Here is a 21,495-nt window from a genome sequence, read left to right as displayed (position 1 = left end):
GTTTTAGGGTAGGTGTGGCGCATGACGTCAGGGGGAGTTGTGGAAACTTGTGCAGCGTATCTCCCTGGTAGCACCTGTGAGTTTTATGATGAATTATGCTGTCAGGGATTGACATTTCCAGTGCCACACTTCCTCATTCATGCACAGTGAGCTTTTTTGGGGAACGCCTGCCAAGAGTAAGCTGATGTGTTTTTTTTCCCCTAGCAAAAAAAAAAATCAGGTTAAACTTTTGTTGTAATGAGTCAACCACATTTTTGGGGTTTTCAGTTTTGGTCTTTATTTGTGGATCACGCCCTGACAGTGCTCCGTCAGCTCTCTCTATGCACTCCGTCCTCCAAAGTCAACATTCATGCTGCAGCAATCTTGGACATTAAAGCAACCGCAGGGAGAAAGATAACTCAGGTGCTCCAGGAGCTGGGCGCTTTCCTCCTGCACTCCACTCCGACACCTCAGCTCAGCCAATTCCTGGCGAACCTCCGGCCAACATCTGGATCTGCATCCATGAGCTGGCTAGTTTCCACCTGGTCTCCTTTCACTCCTGTGGGGTTTTTTTCCAGTCTTCCCAAGCCAGTCCGTTTTAGAAACGGTAGAGGTTGCACACAGCCTGGAAAATGACTGACTGGATGCCGGAATGCGTTGAGCACTTGAGTTTCTTAACCTGTCAGCCCAGTGGGGACAGTTTTGCTATAGGAAACAACCATTCAATGAGTGGGGGGGGGAAACATAAGCATCGATTATATTTTACAGGGTAAAGACGAGTCTGCTTCCCCTGGGCAGCAGATCATGAGATCAGATCAAAAACAAATGCACACAGTTAAATAAATAAAAATGAAAGCCATGCCCTTGTGTGTTAAAAATGACTTTTGTAGCAATGCATTCAAACAATTTAAGGATTACACCGATTGCTCAAAATATAAAAAAAATCTGCAAAAAATCAAAGGCAACAGCTGAACATGGTTTTTTTAAAACTCATTACAGTGCATTCAAAACTTCAAGTTCATGTTTAACAGTATCAGAATGACATCTGATGTCCTATGTGCCACAGAGAAGGAGTCCGCTCATCATGCTGTAGCCTCACTGAATTAAAATGATTGATTTTTTAATCTTGAATTAGTGTAGTCTTCCTCTTAACCCAGTTTTTACTCCACAGTCTAACACAGAAAAGACAGCTTGCTGCCAACCATCCGATTTTGAACAATTTTCCAAAAATATATTTCTTTAAAAAAAGGTAAAAAATATAATTTTAACAAACTAAAGGAAAACAAGAAAGTATCAGAATAAAAAAGGCTGGTGTTACAGTATGTCAACCCTTATCTTTGGCTTTAACCACAGGGATTGTGTAAGTAGCGAGGCATTTTAACTCCGAGATCAGATTTTGTTTTAAATGTCACAGGGAAAACAATATTTAAAATGCAAAGTGACATTTGTCACCCATGAGGGCCTTCTGACTTTACTTCTGAAAATGAACCATCATTACATTTATGTTTGTTCCTTTTCGTTGGAAGATTTGTGGTGGTGTTTTACAAGCACACAAAGTACCATCACCTTCCTTACATCAATTTTCTAATTGTTTTATCCAGTGTAGAGTTGCTGGAGAGCTGGAGTCAATCCCAGCAAGCAACGGATAGAAGGCAGGATAGACCCTGGCCAGGACACCAGACCAAGCCAGGGCACACACACACACATAAACTCACACCAGGGCCAGTTGTCCCAGAATTCCATTAACCTACCCATATTCACGCCGTGAGAGGAAATTGGAACTCCTGGAGGAGACCAATGTGAATGTGGGAAGAACATGCAAACTCCACACAAATAGCACCATAGGAATTGATCCCAGGGTTCCAGTGCTGCAAGGCAGCAATGCTAACTACTGCCCCACTATAGTATCGCCACTCCTCACCCCTAAAAGCAAATGTTTGAACAGCCCAATTTTTCACACGTGTCAAGAGTCCGAAGGTGGTCAATGCAGCTGGAAGCAGCTGGATGTGCTGTACAGCTAACACTTCACGATGGTAAGTGCTGCCTGGGCCTGCTAGAATCCAGACATGCCCCTTCGCAAAACTGTCAGCTTTCAGTAGGATTATGTAATTTTAAAGGAAACCTCTTGCATAACTCAAGGGTCAGTGTTCCGTTTCAGTATTTTGAGTGCAAACAAAAAAAGGCATGCTTAACCTGTATTTAACCTCCAGATTCCCGAAGCCTCACTCTACTTTTGTCTTTTTATAATATACTGTACTGGTCAGTTTAGCTGCCTTTGTAATGCCAAGTTAGACCCCTGGAGATTTCATAGGTGTACACACATTCATTACGATGGGCACAAGGGGAAGTGAAAAGAAGCCATCCCTGCCGAGAGAGGAGAAAGGTGCAGGGGTGAAAATAAGACCCGTATACCAGGACCCCTGTTTCTAAAGATGGAGAACACTTGCTTTAGCGTTAGGAGAGAATTTCATTCAATTAAGAGAGCTCTGCCGCCCAAACAAGAACTGAAAGATAGTCAGATCTTTGTTCCAGATCTTGGGATTAATTCAGCCAATAACCTGTTTAAATCAACCCAACTGAACTGTTCCCAGTCTTCCTAAAATTGATGATGTAATGGTCACCTCTACAATGTGCCATCTTGGGACTCATAAGGATCAGTGTGGTCAGACCATTGGTAACAGCAACCCATCTACTTCTGTGTTAAAAGCCATGGCGGCTGAGAGGAGAGAAAGTAAGAAATACATCCGGGATTATCCAATCTGCAGGTTTCAGACCAGGTCCTTTTCCACTGTAGCACAGGGCGTTCCAATCTTCCTGGACACTGCTGCTCAGATAACAGAGTTCTTATTGCCTCTGTATCTTTTGAATGCATATCCCACAATCAGCCCAACAATCACCACAATTCCAGCTCCAATGATACTCCAGAAGACCGTCTTATCTGTCAAAGGAATAAAGTCGATTATTAATGATGTGGGCAGGGCAGGCTGTTGTAGTCCATTTGCAGAGCCTTCTTTTTTGTTGTTACGGTATTTTTATACAACTCAGCTTAGCTTGGCAGGACGCATTATGGCCGGCAAAGGCATGCCTTCCCCACCACAAAAGGCAGTCAGTCCTGTGATTATTAAACCCAAGAGATCTTGGAGTTCGATAACTGTAGTCCTAATAAATTAATATAAATAGGGAGTTTGTCCCGAAATGCAAAAGCTTAGGTACAGCTCTGATTCCCTATTGTAATTTAATTAATTAGTTTTTAAGTCCCCAACTTAATTCATTTCATCCAATGTCCTTGGAGCCTACAGCTTTGCAATGGCCAACTGCTCAGCATTTCTGCACTGACTGGAAGGAACTAGGTGCATGGTGGACTTGCTGCCCACTCCAGGGGCAGCACCGGATGCGTCCGCAGTGCAGCTCTTGCTGACCCCTGGCAAGTCACAAGAGGGCGCTGCTGAGCAACAAGCAAGCTGCAGAGATGCTTGGATGAGTCGCGCCTACGCCCAGAGTGAGTTCTCCACCCCACTAAATCTGGTCAGTCAGTCAGAGGCGTGATTTAGACTGAAACTGCAATGTCCGAGTGATGGACTCATCCTAGTCTCCCAGTGACGTATTGATGAAATGTAGTCTGAATTGTATAAAAGTTGGTTTGGTATTACCCAGTGACGTATTGATGAAATGTAGTCTGAATTGTATAAAAGTTGGTTTGGTATTACTTGCCAAACAGAGGGTGGGTGCTCAGTGGGTAAGATACTGGTGCGTAGGCGAGCAGAAATAGAAATTTGACCTGCTTCTGAACTGCTGTTAAAAGCAGCATTAAGTAATATTTTTTCTCTCTTAGTGTGATGAAAAGAGCCCTAAAACGTTCTGGATTTGAACCCCCAGGAACAGCAGTGTCAATACTGCATCAGTGCTTGGCTTTCAGCCTGCAGTGCTCGAGTTCCCTGGTGTCACTTGCCATTTCACAGCACACAAAGCTCTCAGTTATCCGAGCAGCAGAAAGCAACTAACTGGACAGGATTAGCACCAGCTGTTCAAGACTGGTAAAATCAGTGCAACTCTATCCCTGCATTCGTGCACACACATTCCTGTGTTACGAAAGACAGTTCGGTGAGAAAATTCTTCAAGAGAAAACAAGTAGTGAACATCTGACTTAATGTCAAGCCTCTACAAAGGATGCTACTTCCATGCTTGAAGCACTACAGACTCGCACTCTGGAAAAACTGCAGTGCTCTGGGAACTGGCATCCTGTTTCTATTCAGATGAACTGTGGAGGGTGTTCAGAGAATTTGGAACTTGCCAAACGCCACCCAGAGCTGATCCATCACACCGAAATCAGCCTGTCAGTGCGTGCAGCTTTCACTTCCTTCCTGAGCCCAGAATCGTTCACAAGGGAACACAAGAACAGGAAGAGGAGCTCTCTTTTTGACTACCTGGTTTGTTACCATCCCTATGAATGAGATACAGCTGTTTCCCCCTTTTATCCCAATTCAGTAAGACATACTTTGCATAGTCAGAGCATCTGCTTCCTAAGATTCTGCGAGAGCCAGAACCATAAATATTTACAAGCCTGTGGCTCAGTGACAAAAGTGGTTTTTGCCCTGGATGTTCAGGCTCTTAGCAGCCCTGCTCAAGTTACAGAGAAGACTACGGCCGTACTGAACCGGCAATTTGGAGTGTGAGGCCACACCCAAGTTGCTCCATGTGATCTTCACTCCAATTTGAATCATAGCTTGTTTTCCACAGCCTACATCTTAATTTTATCTGCAGTTCAATACACAAGATCTTTTCTGGCTCTGATTCTCAGGACTACACTCTTCTTCAACTTTACTAAAGATAAAGATATATAACACTCCAGTGTTATGGGACAAGAACTGCGAGTGAGTGCATGAGTGAGTCTACAGAACTTGGCTAACTTCGGCTTGTTAGCTCTCGGAGGTAGGCTGAAACAACTCAGATCATGCAGCTTAAAGCAGAGGAAAAAAAAAAAACTTACCTGGAATTTTCTCCACTGAGAATATCTTAGAAATGCTCCCTATCTGGTTTTCCACAATGCACTCGTAGTCTCCAGGAACAGCTGGTGCCTGAAACAACTGGTCACCCTCCTTTCTGTTGTCATCGACACCGGCGGGAGTCTTCCACTTGAATGTAGGAAGAGGATTAGCGCTGGTTTTGCAGCTTAGGAGAAGGTCCTTGCCTTTCTCAATTTTAACCCTCTCATTCCCTGAGATGAGAAAACGTGGCTTATCTAAAAGAGAAGTTAAATAACAATAAGCATCTACTGCGCAGCACCAGACAGAATGTAAAAGGCATCTTGACAAAGTCAACACACTTATGAAGGAGCAGCCAACAGGAAGGAAGAGAGAGTCTGGGGAAGGCTGGCCTGTACCTCTATTTTTTTTTAAGTGCCGTTTGTTTTAAAGCAATTCCAAGACATGTGGACGTGTGGAAAGGACTTCGGCACACGCCGACACAGAACAACAGATTTCAGAATCCCAGGTCAGGGTCACACCCGTAGTCAAACCAGACACATGGAGGAAAGCAGAAGGACACCAGCAGCACACAGTCCGTTAAACACAAAGCCAGTGCTGTGTGCAGCCCAGGCTGGGGAACAGTGCTTTGACCCACTGCTACTGGGCGGGGCAATGGGCTCTCTCGTCAGCGTCTCCAAGTGGTACAGTTACCTCTGCTGTAAGGTCACAGAGTCGCCCCCATGAGGAGCTTGTGTACCGTCTTGTCTGGTGTCACTGGTCTTTGTTTAAGGGAATGGGCAAAGCCGCAGATCTCCAATGAAGAAACTGCTGGTGCACATTGCAGGCTATGGTATGGAGTCCGCAGAGCGTACGTGACAGAGTCTTGTTGATCAGTGGTGAGTTCGCCCTGAGAAGAGCTGTGTGGTGGTAATGTGTCAGAGGGAGGAAGGTGTAAAATTGTACATCTATATTGTTACAGCTCGCCCCACCAGTATCACACCTCCTTTAACCTCACCGCTGCATCGCAGGGCTTTTATGATTAGCTACCTCAGAGTTCGGTCCTGTGTTTTTACAACATACTGAACATCTTCCGCTCACAACCAGCAGGCAGAATCCGAGAACCCCAGAGCCCCGTGGGTGACGCACGGCAGCTCATTGCTGCTGCTGGGGGAGGAATGGAGAGATCAGCAAGTGCCTCTGTGTTTGAAACAGGGGACAGGCTAGACTTGAGTCAGCTTGATGTGAAATTCAGTCAACAAACAAGAGACGGAGTCTCTTTAGGATAACCACTAGTTCTGCATTTTCTTGCTCCAAATAAAATTCCAGGCCATTGTAGAAATGTAGCTGCATGTTAAAGCGGAGGGAAAAAATTGCAGACATTCTCTCTTTCAAAATTGACCCATTTGAGCCTTTTCAGTCGCTTTCAGCAAACAAGGTGCAAATCTTGCTCTGCAGTAAAACGGCTTCCTTACGAATAAATTGTCAACAATTTTGGGTTGTCCCCTCCCGAATGCAAAAGCACTTTGAGATCCTTTTACGATGAAAAACAGAGTCAGGTATTTTACATGTTTTATATGTCTTACTTACCCCCATTTTACACAAAAAAAATTTTTACGAATGGAATTAGATTGATTGTTTAAGGGGCACATTTAATTATGATCAGGGAATTACCGATCGCTTTAATCCTTTCAATGGCTGCCAATGGTGAAACAGGAAAGAAAAGCTCTTTAGAACAAGAAATCAGGGGCAGTGTCCCGTGAATGCCAAGACTTTCCAGAGTCCACAGGGAAAGTAATAGATAGGACAGCCACAGTCTGGAGTGTGGAGAGCAATACAGGATGGAGCCCTTACAAACTAGGCGTGGAAACAGAAGGCTCCAACATGGTCTAAATCATGCCAGGGCCAGATCTGGCTCAGCGCCCAGGTCATTTCACTGGACAACGGGCTCTGGGATTTCCCAATGGCAGGCATGGGTGGCTTAAGAGCTGCTTAATGTTGAGTGAGGTTAACCAATCAAGGCTCTCGCCGCACAGCGAAACAGCGACACCATGACCTCCCTCGTTTACATGTGACAGTCCTGACCATGGTCTCCTCCAGTCACCCCCCATACCACACACACTGGGGTTCACAGCCTGTGCCACAGAGGGCGGGTCAGAGGAGCCTGCCTACACTTCCTCATTCTCCCTGTGTGCGTGTGCAGGATTTAGAATAATGAGACCTGAAAACATCTGGCCATTTCAAAATGGTAGGAAGGAAAATACATTTATTTAAAAAAATTAAGCCAGATACTCAGGACTCTTTCCTGACCAATGAACCTGTGAGGTGTTTTAATGAATAATGAAATGACAAGTTAATGTATACTCACACAGCACAGCGATGCGAAGAGGATCAGACTGCTTTGCAGGAGGGGGCTGTGGTCCTTCTGGTCCCAGGTTGAGCTCTGCCTCACAGGTGAACGGCTGTCCATTGTCAACTCTGTCAGGGGTGATCAGGAGGGTCGCAGACACATTCACAGGTGTTCTAGTAGTGTTGGTAAAAAAGTCCTGACTGTGAATCAGTGTCTGTCCTCTGTACCAGTTCAAAGTGAGGTACTGAACAGGAGCGATGTTCTGGACCTCACACTGCAGCTGGTACTGTCTCCCCTCCACCATCTGATCCACTGGGCTGAGAGAGACACTGTCCGGGTACTCTGCAAAAATAAAAACATGGGATATATTTATTTTTCCTTTATTTACTTTCCCTACCAAGCTTTGTGCTATATTTCCATCTGAGAGCCTACACCAGAGCAGTCCCATTAGGCACCATGTGGTTGTCCTAACACTTCCAGGGCAACACTTGTTGATGTAGACCTCACTCATTCTCAGAGCATCTGAGGACACACGCCTACAGCTGTCCTATGCAGAGACCCACAGTGACCAATTCTCCCGGCAGGATCTGGACCCTTTTGCCTGCTGTAGATCTGGGGGATCTCTGGTTTAATAATGACCTCATAACAACTTCATCTTCCAAGAAAACATCAAACCCTTACAAACAGTAACTGTTTTACTGTGGTTTATACCTGATGCTCCTCACTTCTGTCATTTTCAAACTGCCTGCTTCCCTGTAATGGGTAAGTAAATGTCAAAGTCTTCACTAGACCCTCATGGTAAAAAGAACTCATCACATGTGTTTTGACTTTTTTTTGTTAATTTAAACACTGTACACTACACACATCAATTCTGCCAAAATAATCTGGACAAAAAGTTGTCAAAAATAAACCTGCAACCATATAGAATAAGCTGATATTGTAATTATCCTACCTACAGTATGTTGCCTCTGCTTAATCTGTGAATACATTGTACTGCAAAATATTTTCATGAAACAATTTACCCAATTTCAAGATCTTCCTGTGCAAATTGATAAAATTGCAAGTTGTAAATGTAAATGAGAATTTTAATCTCAACTGATTATCTCAAGTGGTAAAGGTTTAGTTAAATTTAACTTGTGTTTATAAGAGAGACTTTTATCCCAGATGATCCAAAAGCACTTCACATACAGGAAGGGACACACTTCATCCACCTCTGAGGTGCAGCCCCACCTGGGAGACACACAGCAGCCTTTTTGCACCAGTGACCTCATATTGAGGTGAGTGAAGTGGATCCCCTCAAACATCTTTATATCCTTTGAGATGAAAATGCTATATCAAATTAAATGGTTATCATAAAAATATAACAGAGAAAGCAAAATATAAAATACTAAGATCTGAACTGACAAAGGAAACCATGAAAAATCAAGCACATGCATGGTGGCGTTAGTACTTGTGAAAAACAACAACCATGAACAAAAGAAATAAAAAGTCACTCACTGTACAAACTGATGTTGAGATTCTTCCTGCACTGCTTGGGGTCAGTATTGAAGTTTCCGTAGCACTTAGGCTCTGCAGTCCAATCAGTCAGACTGCTGACATTCCAGGTGACAGACTGGACATCTGCTTTCATGCCTGTAGACCCAACTGTAGCCTCCCAGCCCATTCCTCTGGGTGTCTGTGTTGTAGTGCAGTTCGCTGTCACTGGGTCCCCATATTTCACCACAGCTCTCTGAGGGCTGATCTCAACAGGACACTCTGGGACAGCTCCTGGAGTAAGGAGAAGGAAAGGAAACAATTGGAATTTAAATTATTTTCCAATCACGTGACTAACATCACCTTTTCAAGTACAGAATATAAAAGCTGTCTTAATAATAATGGTAGTTTTCTAACTGTAATATCAAAATTTCACTGGGGAAAAATGTATTTGTTGTTATGTGTAACTACAGAAGTGTCACACAGGAGTTCAGAAGGTTAATGCTGTACAAGCTTTTTGGTTTGGTGCAGGACGCCGTAAACCTCTGTTCTCTCTCCCAAACCTCTTTCCCTGAGGTGCTAATACTTGATGGCTGCCCATGAGACAGACGTCTGCCTCACTGGTCTTTGGTCCAGCGCTCTGAAAGGACTTCACTCACAGGGCTGTGCAGACTGGGAGAGAACTGGTCAGGGACCAACTGATCCAGTTCATTCAGTCTGTCCCTCACCCCTCCATTTCACTGCCTGTCTTCTGTCTTAGAATCTACCACAATAAACAGATGGACGCTAATTAAATTTGTAACAAACTAATTTTCCATCTATTTCCTAAATGCTTTATCCAATTCAGGGTCACAGGGCAGCCGTAGTATATCGGGCGCAAGGCAGGATATACCCTGGATGAGAGGCCAGTCCGTCGCAGGGAAAATCCATTAATCAGATTATTAAAATGTTATTAATCAATGCAATGTATCCAATAGTTCTCTCTTGTTCTGTTTTTAACCAACAAAATAAGTATTTACACACACAATTTCACTTTTTTGGAAACTTCAACACATTCCTTTTTGCTCTGAAACAAATAATGTTCATATTATTGAATGCATACACAAAAGCATTAAAGAGGAGCATGCCTCAAACAATAACGAGTATAAATTAATACTTCAACAGTCGATACATGATCATCTGTTCCTCAAGCCATGAGAACATCTCCTCTCAATGATGAAAGATCAAAAATGCTAGAAACATGTTTAATCTAGCTCTCACGTGATCAATTACAAACTGTCTGAGCTGGAGACTAGTTTCTAGTGCTGACAAACACTCGAACTCTGGCCCAAGATAAGCATAATGAGGCCTGTGGAGCTGAAGCTCTGGTTGCCTTTGGGATATTGTGGGTCACGGGACGCCCCAAAGGGGCTGAGTTCACCCAGGGAGCAAGCTGACCTTGTGGGTTGTGGGTAACAGGTTGTTTGCCAACAGTTCCCCAAAGAGGGTCAGCCCATGACTGAGCTCCGACACCCCAGCCCCAGACTGAGGGGGGCAGGGCTCTGTCGGCCTTCCCGCAGTGCTGTCAGGGGGGCTCAGTGCTCCTCCAGGCAGTGCCAACACCCCCGTGAGGATCACCTCACAGAAGGCTCTCTCCCTAGCCAGGAGCAGAGCTGCAGCTGTGCCCGTAATCATGACGCTGGCAACTGCAAATGATTCACTTCTTCCGAATGTCCAGGCCCTCTCATGGATATTGTAATGACTCGCAGACGTGGTTTTATAGGCTCCGTTGCCAGGAAACCTCACTGCATCGTTCAGTCTTAGCGTGGAGCCTGCCAGGCAGCTCCTCTTCCAGTCCTCAGCGCTGTTCTGGTGGTTTGTCTGATCAGACCGACTTGTCTTCCCGGGCTGCAGAGCTGGAAGCGACGCGTCCCGCTCGGGCCGGGACCGACGCGCGTCCGGCGGTTGCCAGGGGAAACCCCGGCATTTTATTTTTTTCTTTTACTGCCAGCGCTCTCCAGGTTTCAGCTCCCCAATCAATTCTCTCCTTGGAGCTTCCTTCATTTTCGCCACTTTCCCTTTTCATAGCTCCACCCCTTTTCGCTACAATTTCTGGCAGTCTTTCTGCTGCAGCCCCTTGTGCCCCGATGCCCGCCTGCCTGCCTGCCCTATTACTCTCCCTCCATGGCTGAAGAAGCTCCCGGACATCTGCGCTTGGGCTTCAGCCAAACGCCACACTGCAGCTTTCTCTTCCTGTACAGCAGCGTGAACTTCCCCGTGCCCCGCCCTGATGAGCAAACGGGGTGTGCTACTGCGCTCCCGAAAAATAATAAACCACAGCGCGGGGCCCTAGGGTCAGCCCCTGGGGTGCTGGCTGTGTGTAGTTTGTATGTTCTCCCTACATTTGCATTTGAGTTTCCTGCCACCGTCCAAAGACATGCTGACAGGTTATTTGTCTTCTGGGAACACTGGTCCGGGTGCGAATGTGTGTGTCTGCCTGCCTGGATAGGCTCCAGCTCCCCCGCAACCCTGATTCGGAAGGAGCCCCTTAGAAAATGGAAAGGTGGATGGAAGCAACACCGATTCAAAATACTGGTAAAATGCTGGACACAGTCCCTCAACAGATATCGCCGTCAAATGCTCGGTTAGGGTTAGGGTTAGGAGTGCTCGGAGTTACCATTCTGGCAGCAGTGCGCTTCCGCACCAAGGAAAAAAGAAATCCTCGCTCTGATCTCGTAATTACGACAAAGTTATCTCGTAATTACGAGAAAATTCTCACATTTATGAGATAGTAATCCCGTGTACTTTATGCGATCACGCGATAGCATAAAGTATGTTTCATCAATTACATATAAAGTAAAATTTCATCAATTTCCCTACGGGATTAATAAAGTATTATCTATCTATCTAGCACACGTGTCATATAACACCTATAATATCGCTACCTGCGGACTTAAAAGTTGTACGCAGTGGGACTGATTGCACGTATAAACTGTTCATAACGGAACCATCATTGCTTTGATCTCTAAATTCCCCAAAAAGCGGTCCTCATGCCTATGATGATTGTTCATATTTGCTAAAAATGGCCAGATTTCATTATGACTAAACCCCAGTCAAAACTAAATCCGTACAAATTCTGCAGCGCAGGTCAATGACAAGATCATGAAACCGAAAGTGCCGGCCAAGTGTGGGGCGCTTCTAGATGCGTTCCGTGCACAATGACTTATTGTACATACACTGAAGTAATAATAATAATAATAATAATAATAATAATAATAATAATAATAATAATAATAAACTTTATTTTATATAGCGCCTTTAAAGGTGGCTTCTCAAAGCGCTTGATCAAGTTTACTTAATGATTACTTAATGATCAAGTAATCATTGCTATCTCAAAATAATTCGTTATCTCGTAATTAGGAGATAAAGTGACATCGTAAAACGAGCTCAGCTGGCAAGACCCGGGTACGAGCCCATGCAGTGAGGCACGAAGTAGGGTGGGAGCGGCGAGGGCACAACCCCTAGAACCCGAATCCGTTACAATAACAAAAGGACAGACAATGAAATATGGGCTATTTTGAAGTCGCAATTCTGAGATACCATAGCACGTTTATATTTTACTCCCTGGCGAAAACGGTCTTCCATAGAATTCCTATAAGTGGGAGCGAAAACAGCTCGTTAAAAAGAATCTAGCTCCCCATCTGTCAGAAACGCACATTTCTACAGCTGGTTTTCAGGTCCGTCTTTTACAATTGAAGAGCTCTTGCTGGGACAGCCAAGGCGCTAACCCCTTTCATCGTTTATCGTCTTCAAGTGGGGTGACAGCGAGTGGGTCCCCGATAGTGGACACACGGAATAAGGGAACTCGCGCTCATTTCTCTCAAGAGCGCAGCAGAAATGAATGAAGCCAATATTAAAATAACCCATTATCTACCGGCGCACAATTAATGACTGCGTTCCTTTCACTCAATTCCGCGCTAACAACGTGTTTATTTTGTGCGTGTGTGTCAGAGAACTACATGCCTGTGAGGAGATCAGATTTTTCTGCAAGGGAGCGAACCAAATAATTTCGCGCTGCATACGATTTATTGCTGCATTCCAAAAAACAAAGTTTGAGCAAGGAATTTTAGATGGAAAGCAAAATCCAGATTTCCCAGCAAGGACCCGCCTCCCTGACTCGACCTGTGGACGGGAATGCAAAGTAATGGAAATCCTGACGGCGCGATACGTAAGCTTGACTGCACTGGTGCCACTGGCTCGCTTAAAATAGTCCAAAAAAACATGCAGCTTCTCGCCGGGTAGAAGCACAGAGAGCGACCAAACAAAAACAATCTGTAGGGAAAAGATTCCCACTGCACTCTTTATTCTAGAATATCAAAAGACTTTTACTCCCCTTGTGATTTTTTTCCGCGTTCCGTCCTGCTTTTTTGCGGGACGCTGATTTCTGAACCGCCTTAGTGTTTTTTTTTTTCATTTTCGCCCGAATCCGAGCCATGTTTCCCCCCCAATGTGAAATTCACAAAATATCAGGATTGTAAAGGCGACGTTATTCTGGTTTACCCTATCGATCTTGTTAGTCTACAGCGCCAGCCTGCAAGAAAGCGAGCTGTGACAAACCGGGGGTCTACAGCCACACAGGCTGCGCGGAACACCTGGATCTTCACCTCACGCAGCGACAGTTCACTCGCCGTATGCACGTCCTTCCGGTCAAATTAAACGAAACAGAGTACTAAAACACAACAGATACGGACACGCAATCTGTGTGAGAGTCTCCGAATATACGCCGCCTTCTTCTGTACTGGGGAAACTGATCAAATACGCACAAGTACTGCAACAGAAAAACAAATACGTGGTTAATTCACATAAGCTCCTACCTGCGAAAACAGCACTTAAAGCAAAAGTCAGCAGAGTCCAATATCCCCTTCTAATCGCTTGCATCGTTCCTCTATTGGAGAGTGATTCTACAAGTCCAACGAAAGTAAATGCTGGAAACGAAGTGGATAATACATAGGCCTACACTATATGGAGCGAGTCGGCCACTCCCCGCATTTGTTAACGCCTTCTGAAGATCTGTGTTGTTTCCGGCAGAGAGCGCACCAACCAGCCGGGCTGGATGGAGACAGCAAGTCATCAAGTTGCGATACCAGAGATTCGTGATTAACTTGCGCGCACACTGACCGCAGACGAACAGGTAAAGATTTAGGATACATTTTTAGGATAAAACCTAAAATATAAAACGTGACGTTCCTGCCTGTTGAGCCTTCGTTAGGTGTCGGGGAACCGTAGGGATCTAGAGCACAGGAGGGCAAATGACATAGAGCGGATGAGAAAGTGTCCAAACGAATGAAACGGATCTTTATAAAACGCATGTACGTGCGGGTGCGGGTTTATACGGCGGAGCAGGAAAGGAGGCAAACCTAGCCGAGCGGTCAGGGCGCAGGCGAGAGCACCTGCCGTAGTGAGCCCAGCACGGTAGCGGCTCCAGCGTTTGAGGTCGCCTTTACAGCATGCAAAGGAGGCATCTATGTTTTTTTATTCGCCCGATTTTAGACCAGCCTGCTGAAGTTATCTGCCTCCACGTAGGTGGCAGTTATCTGCCTCTCACGTCTGCTCTACAGACGTGTGAGGAGCTCCTCCGCAGATCTCCTTCTCTCTGTCCCTTCCAGTCAAACCGCGCCCCTTTCCTGCAAGCGATCGTGCTGTACTGCTGCCCTGTTGACCGATTGCTCAGAAATTATTTTGCATCCAAGCAGCAATGTTTTGCACACAGCGAGACTTACAAAAAAAACCCACCAAGCTGTACAAATAAACATTATATTAAAAATAAATACCGTATTATGTAAAAGACATCTGCCCATACCGCAGCACTGCGCAGCACGGATCACCAGAACCTGTACATTGACCCCCCTCAGTCACCCTGAGCTGCTATAATCGCACAATACCCCTTCGTGTTTGCACAGAACCACTAATTGCACCTGTCTATCAACCTGTCCTCCTTTACCGTGAGCTCATGTACTGTATGGAGTAGTTTGATTAAATCCGTTGTTCCATCCGCCCAGTTTCTAACCGTCTCTTTCAATTCACGGTTGCGGGGTAGCCAGAGTCTATCCCGGCAAGCAACGAGCACAAGGCGAGACACACCCCGGTCGGGACACCAGTCCCCCGCGGGGCAGACACAGACACACCAGGGGTGATTTACCCCAGAAGACAGTTAGCCTACCAGCAGGTCTTTGGACTGTGGGAGGAAACCGGAGCACCTGTAGAAAACCCACCTGAACACGGGGAGAACAGACAGACTCCACACAGACAGCACCCAGGTCTATACTCGAACCCAGGGCCCCAGCGATGCTGACCTCTGCACCACCGTACCACCTCACGTTGTGTCCCACTACTGGCACCAGAAGCCAGTAACCTGCCAAGACAGTGAATTCACTGTCGTACGTGATTACAAATAAAGTCAACGTGTGCCTTCCAAGACAGCTCACCGTCTGTCTATATTCCCAGATACGTATAGGATGTAACTTGCTTCATGGGCTCATTACAAATTATAACTGGTTAAGGGTATCGAACCACCTGTTCAAGACCAAAGACAATTTCTTCCATTTCACTAGCATCTAAAATCCAGGCATTTAGGATACACCATGCAGCCAAACTACTGTACCTACACGGTTCGGACACAGCCTAGGGTCTCCATCATTGACCAATATTGAAGTTGCGTGTATATTATTCAAAAGACAGGAGGCTTTTTTTTGCTGTATTTTGTGCTCGTGTAGTTTTAACCGGTCTGTAACCGCCCGTCATACAGTTTGCTGTCATTTATCATCATCCTTTTAGGGCGACGTCCACTGCAACGTCTAGTGGCAGGCTGCGGACGGACAGTACATAGGATTCCAGCACCAGTAAATGAACTGTTGAAGTCTATAACAAGACGTTGTCTGTAGCTTAAGGAAAAGAGGCAGTGCGGCCGTACTAGATCAAATTCCGGTGTGCCAATGTGGTAGTTACATGGGAAGGCCACTAGAGGGAGACTGAAGACAACTTTTCAATTGCAGGAAGCAGTTGATCTGCCAAACGTACAGTATATAAAGAACACAGTATCAGATATTTAACATACCTGTACCGCTGACAGCCTATAAACAACCCTCTCTGGACCCAGACACAAGCTCTATAGAGTCACAGATTAAGCAGTGCCTGGCGCCTCCCGTCCTCAACAATTTTGTTAATTGAATGTAGTATTAAGCTATACTGTACTTATTGGACGCTAAATATAAGTTCCAATGAGCCGCAAAGAAGCCAAGTGTATCGCCTTCAACAACGTGGTTGGGAGCCTAAAACTCAAGCCAAATTACTTGTTGCTCAATTTTAAAAGTTGTATCAGATATTTTGGTAGGTGTGGGATAAAAACAGAACAAATGTAACACATGGAAAATACTTTTTTTTTTGCTCCAAAGTCAGTTTGTGATACATTCCTATTTGTCTAGCACAGGGGTCCCCAGTTCTGGTCCTGACCACACTGACCCTACAACACCAGAACTGGGGACCTCCCTGTTCTAGCACATTAATACCGTGATGAGTACAGTATTCTGCACAGATCTGGAACAGCAAGTTTCTTCCCTTACACGGTGATATCTGATCCGAATCCGACTCCCGTGGAGCGTGTTGTAAAAGACTCCACGCGTGACGGTATGATCCGGAAGAGTCTGGAGAATGACGTCAGGGATGGCACAGCTAGGTATGGTCGGGATGACAGACAGGGGGCGGTGAGTGAGGTGATCCGGTGCATAGGGGGAGCGCAGGCGAACGAGTCCAAAGTGGTAGTAAGGCGCAGTCCAAAATCCAGAAACCCGGAGATCCATCGGAGACGCAAACGGTTAAAAACAGGAACAGGGAACTGGGACCAGGAACACAAAAGGTAAAAACATAACGGGGCAAGGTGGTCTCAGCCCCGGACTTAGAGGTCAGGACGCCGCGATAAAGCCTGTGCCCTCGGACAGCTCTTGAACGCGATAGTAGGCGGGCTTGCGGGGCTTGAGCCCGGAACTCCGGAGACACCGGGCTTAAATAAGGGAAAGGGAATGAAACACAGCGGACACTAATGAAACTAAGAACAGTACGAGAAAGGTAAGAGCGCCCTCTAGAGGAGGTATGGCGACCGTGACACTGAGTCATATTTCATGAGAATTATGATTAATATTTTGCCACAGGGATAGTAAACTGATTATTCTATATTTGTTGTAATACCTAACTATGACCAGCAGAGGCAGATGAAAGACTGTTCTTTACAACTGCACGAGTCATTGCGAGCCCACTTAGCCAAAGTGAACAATTCAGAATTCTGCATCTGGACATACGGAAGTGTAATCGGACCTATTGCGCTCTATGGAAGTGAAGTGTGGGGTTCAGTCACACAGCAGGATTACACTAAATGGGACAAATACCCCATAGAAGTCCTGCACACAGATAGCTGTAAAAATACTCTTAAAGTGCAGAAAAAAACATCAAACAATACATTCAGAACATTGGTAATTAATATACAGAACAAAATATCGTAGCGCTCCAGGGTTCACGTGGGTATGCGACCTCGCCGCTACTGCCTCAGGTCAGCCCCCCACCATCGGGGACTCGAACCCAGGCCTCCGGCATCACTCAACAGGGACCCAGCCAGTTGAGCTAAAGGGAAATCTCCCGTCAGCCCCCTGGCTGTGGTCCCTGCTATTCACAGGGAAGGGCGGTGACGTCACCGGGCTGGTAAGCCGGCTCGCACAACCTGCAATGGTGGCCGTATGCGTTACAATATAAAGTCAGCTACACATAAAAAGCAGTGATCACAATTCCTGCCACCACAAGGCCCTGCTGAGCCCAGAGAAGAGTCCTCTCTGCCATCTGATCCTGAATGTCAGTCTTCTCTGGTACCAGCCAGCCTCAGGACAACACTGTTAAACACAACAGAGCAGATCACAAATCACAGCACAAGCCCAGCAACACTGTCCCATGTAAACACAATACAAACTGGCAGGCTCCCTGGCACTTAAAAGACCCTACACGTAGGCTGACATGCACATGGGGTTAGAGAAAGAACAAAGCAAACAGAAACCGACCATAGTGAAGTACAGGCTCAGTGACCTGGGGCCTGGCCATAGAAACTGGCAACACAGGCAGGCCTGGCTGCCCAGAGAGGACAGGCTGTGCTCCCACTGCCAGCAGGGAGAAGCAGAGCCAGAGATGTACTTTTTGCTGCACTGCGAAAAATACTCTGGAATCGGACAAACATCCTTTCCTAAAATAATATTCATCCCAGAATTCCCAAACCTGTCAGAACAGTTCCCAGTCCTACTAGGGAAGGAAACGAAAGAGCTTCAGCCCTGCGTGTGATCGCCTGTCACAGCCTGAGGAACAGACAGTATGCGGTAATGTGATTTTTGTGTTGTAAATGTTGTCTATTTGTTGTTGCTTTGGCAACCCTGTAATCCGTTGGCCATGTCAATAAAGCTCATTGAACCTGAAAATGAAGCTACTTATTTCTACAACTCTGCCAATGTCTAGCTAAGGTATCGTTTCAAAATAGATTGTTTGCTAATTTACTGTATTTTAAAAAATGCTTTATCAGTAATAAGTCTAAGTTTCTTGAAGCCTCATTTCCAGGCAGAAGGAAATTGTGTGTGGATCAGTTCTTTATTAGCATGATTTATATGAAACAGTACAAATTGATTCTTATATACAGTAGCCTCTTCTTCGTACCTAAGTGTGCAGAGCCCTGTATACAATTTAAGCGAAGCAAAAAGATACCCAGTTACAAGTCATTACAGCACAATTGGAAAGAAAAGTCAGCAGCTTAAATATTATTCACTAGGAATCACACCACCCTAGAATTAAGTGTACTAAAACGGATTATGAGGCCGAGGGCCACAGGACAAGGAGGCTGGGTCCCCCATACAGAGTGAGGAGTGACCAGGCTGCAGAGGTGGAGCTGAGGTGGAGGAGGGAGGTAAAAAGATGTGTAGGGAAGAGAAGGGGGGCACGTACAGTATTTGTAATGTTTTAGGAGAGGAAATGATGTCAGGAGTGATCGCAAATTACTGACGTCCGAGTCTGATTGAATTCGGCTGTTGTCATCCCTCATGAACTTTCATGAGAAACTCCATAAAGTATTCCGTGTTTTGGCATGTCTGTAGTTGACTGAGCGTGCATTCCAGTAACGAGGCATGTACAGCTGGAGGCTTTGACTGAGCCCAGCTTGTCTTGGCATGCTCAGTAACTCTGCATGTTCTGGCCCAAGGAGTGATGAGGCCCAAAGGGGTGGACAGGTCAAGGAGCCCCTGAAGGTAGGAGGCCCCTGACCCATAGAGGACTTGACCTTAAACTCAATTCAAAAACCACAGGCAGCCAGTGCGAGGACCTCAGCACTGGAGTGGTGTGATGCAATGGGCAAATACAGGTGGCCCTCTGAGCAAGGCTGAAAACACCTTGAGTTAGAGGTGCCATTTCACACCTCACACAAAATTGGTTATGTTAACTGAGGGATTTCTTCCCACTGAGTGCGTGGGATTTTTCTAGATCCAAGACTGTTGTAATCATTTCTGGAACAGATTTGGCACTTGAAGCAGTCACACAAGCATTTGTATTCCACAGAGCTCGGAAAGAGGGCAGGTCTGGTCTTCGATGTAATTGAAGCTGTAGGTCTGTAAGCATCTTTCAAATGTCCAGATGGTCGTTTGCCTGTGCAAGCGAAGGGCGGTTGCGCAATTTCTGTTGGCTGCGTGACAGCGCTGTCAGCGGGGAAAGAGGGAAAAAAAATGATATCGCTGCAGGCTGGCTTGGCTTGGAATAAAATACCCCCTGCAGAGAGAAAACAAATACACTGGCGAACAACCCCAGAAAACAACACCACCAACAAGAGGGAAGGAGAGATTGGCTCGCTGGATTCCCTGTTGTCCCAGCACAAGCAAAAACATGAATCAGGGTGGAATTCTGGAGCTTGTGTGGACGCACGAGAGATGACACCAAGAGGAGGAAAGTCAGCAGCCTGCTCCGTTAGCTCGCTGCTTCGGAGAACAACCCTGCGGAGGCCCTTTTTCTGCAACAGAACTATCGCGCTTTTTACAGTGAGTGCCTTTTATGGCTGTCAGGAGATTACGGGTTTTCGCTGGAGTGCTGGAGGCCGCAGTCTCTCATCATTAGAACAAAACCACCAGATCTCAATGCCACACCCCTGCAGCCAAACCATGGCTTCTTTCTCCTGCACGTGCAAGAGTGTCCCCTCTTCCTGACGCCGTGCAACAAGGAGCCACGAGCAGCGCTATTAATCAGTCCCAGTGCTGCAATCAAACAGCCGTGTGGGATAAAAATACCAGCACCTCATGCTTTTTCCTCTTCTGGAAAGAGGAAGTTAGTAGCATTACCTCAGAATGTAAGAAACAATGAAAGCCCCTTCCCTAGGAAGAAAGACGTAACCAAATGTCACTTTTAGTTTTACTTGTTACTGCCTTGGACTTCTTGGAAAATGGTATTTTTTCCACTTCAGAAAAAAAACATCTTTGAGCCGCTGTGCCCACAACACTCCGCCCGCTATCTGGTCAGCTGCTGCTCTCAGCTCTTCTGTGATCTCCTACATGCTGTACACAGTGTCTAGGGGACGTGGGACGGTGAAGTCAGGATTGCTGTTTTAGTTTTAGACCCAAGCAATTCGAATGTGAGATACAAAGATGAATCTGAGCCAGAAGTACGGAATGTCAGCTTTCATTTCTGGGTGTTTCTGTGCATGTGTGTTGCACGGTTTTAGAATAATAGCACTGTTTGTGTTCTATCCCCCCGAAATTCAGGTGAACATCTGCAAGAGCTAAACTGAGGGACAGCACCACAGAAAATAGTTAAATCTCAGTATCGATGAGTCAAGGCGGTTCTCTCTCTGAGTTATATAGGGTGCTAGAGTTGTCACTGTGCAGGGATTAGCTGAAAAAAAAGTGCTTGAAATTTTCTACAAATTAAGAAGATAAAGTTTCTAAATATTTTTAATAATGATTATTTCAATCCCTTAAGAGTTTTGGCATGCAACACTACAAGTGACGTACACTGTGATTGATTAGCAATTTGTTTTAAAACTCAGCAACAATAAACAAAGTATTTGAATTGTTTTAGTTTTTTTAAATACTCTGCACAGACACAGGCAGAGAGTTATTGTACTGTATGTGGGGAGGATGAAGGAGGCAGTGAGACGAGGAGTTCACAGCTCTTAGCAGAAACCCCTGGGCTTTCCCACGCAAATGACATCTTACTTTCAGCAATGTGGAGGGTTTTCTGTGGGGAGCTGTCAGTGTGGGCACTTGGCGACTGTGGTTTGACAGATCTTGCCTAAAAATACCATAAGCTAAGGGAAAAAAATCCCCAAACATTGCAGTAATTTAATGTTTGTCGAAAATAATGGTATATGTTTTTTCCAGGGGGCAGGGAGCAGGGGAGAGGGGAAGGTACATTGCTATGGCAGTTAGCATTGCTGCCTTGAAGCTCTAGGGACTTGCAGTGAAATCAGGATTAGGGAACCATTTGTGTGGAGTCTGCATGTTCACACCTTGGTTTTGGCCAGGTTCTCAGGTTTTCTCCCCCTTATTTAAAAGAGAGGCTGGGTAGGTGAACTGGTGTCTCTAAATTGTACCTGTGTATTGGGGTGCACTCCATTAAAGATGCAGTTTCCAGCTTGAGAAAAAATGATATTTATTGAGAAATAGTTAAACCCATTTATGAGCTCCACTGAGTGGA

The 21,495-nt window shown here is 45.6% G+C and overlaps 1 protein-coding gene across 1 annotated transcript; it reads right to left on the bottom strand.

Moving 5' to 3' along the window:
• Nucleotides 1-251: 251 nt before the first annotated feature.
• LOC102685525 (intercellular adhesion molecule 2-like) lies at nt 252-13,776 on the bottom strand. Its single transcript, XM_015349203.2, has 5 exons — nt 13,617-13,776; nt 8,788-9,057; nt 7,309-7,632; nt 4,967-5,218; nt 252-2,917 (listed from the first exon to the last, which is right to left on the bottom strand). The coding sequence occupies exons 1-5, from the start codon at nt 13,678-13,680 to the stop codon at nt 2,808-2,810; spliced, it is 1,020 nt and encodes a 339-aa protein (XP_015204689.2). The 5' UTR covers nt 13,681-13,776; the 3' UTR covers nt 252-2,807.
• Between the last annotated feature and the right edge of the window lie 7,719 nt (nt 13,777-21,495).

Source organism: Lepisosteus oculatus, chromosome 11 (genome assembly GCF_040954835.1).
Source record: "Lepisosteus oculatus isolate fLepOcu1 chromosome 11, fLepOcu1.hap2, whole genome shotgun sequence".
Lineage (NCBI taxonomy): Eukaryota > Metazoa > Chordata > Actinopteri > Semionotiformes > Lepisosteidae > Lepisosteus > Lepisosteus oculatus.
The sequence above is the reverse complement of the archived record's forward strand: the minus strand, read 5'-3'. Positions and strand labels throughout refer to the sequence as shown.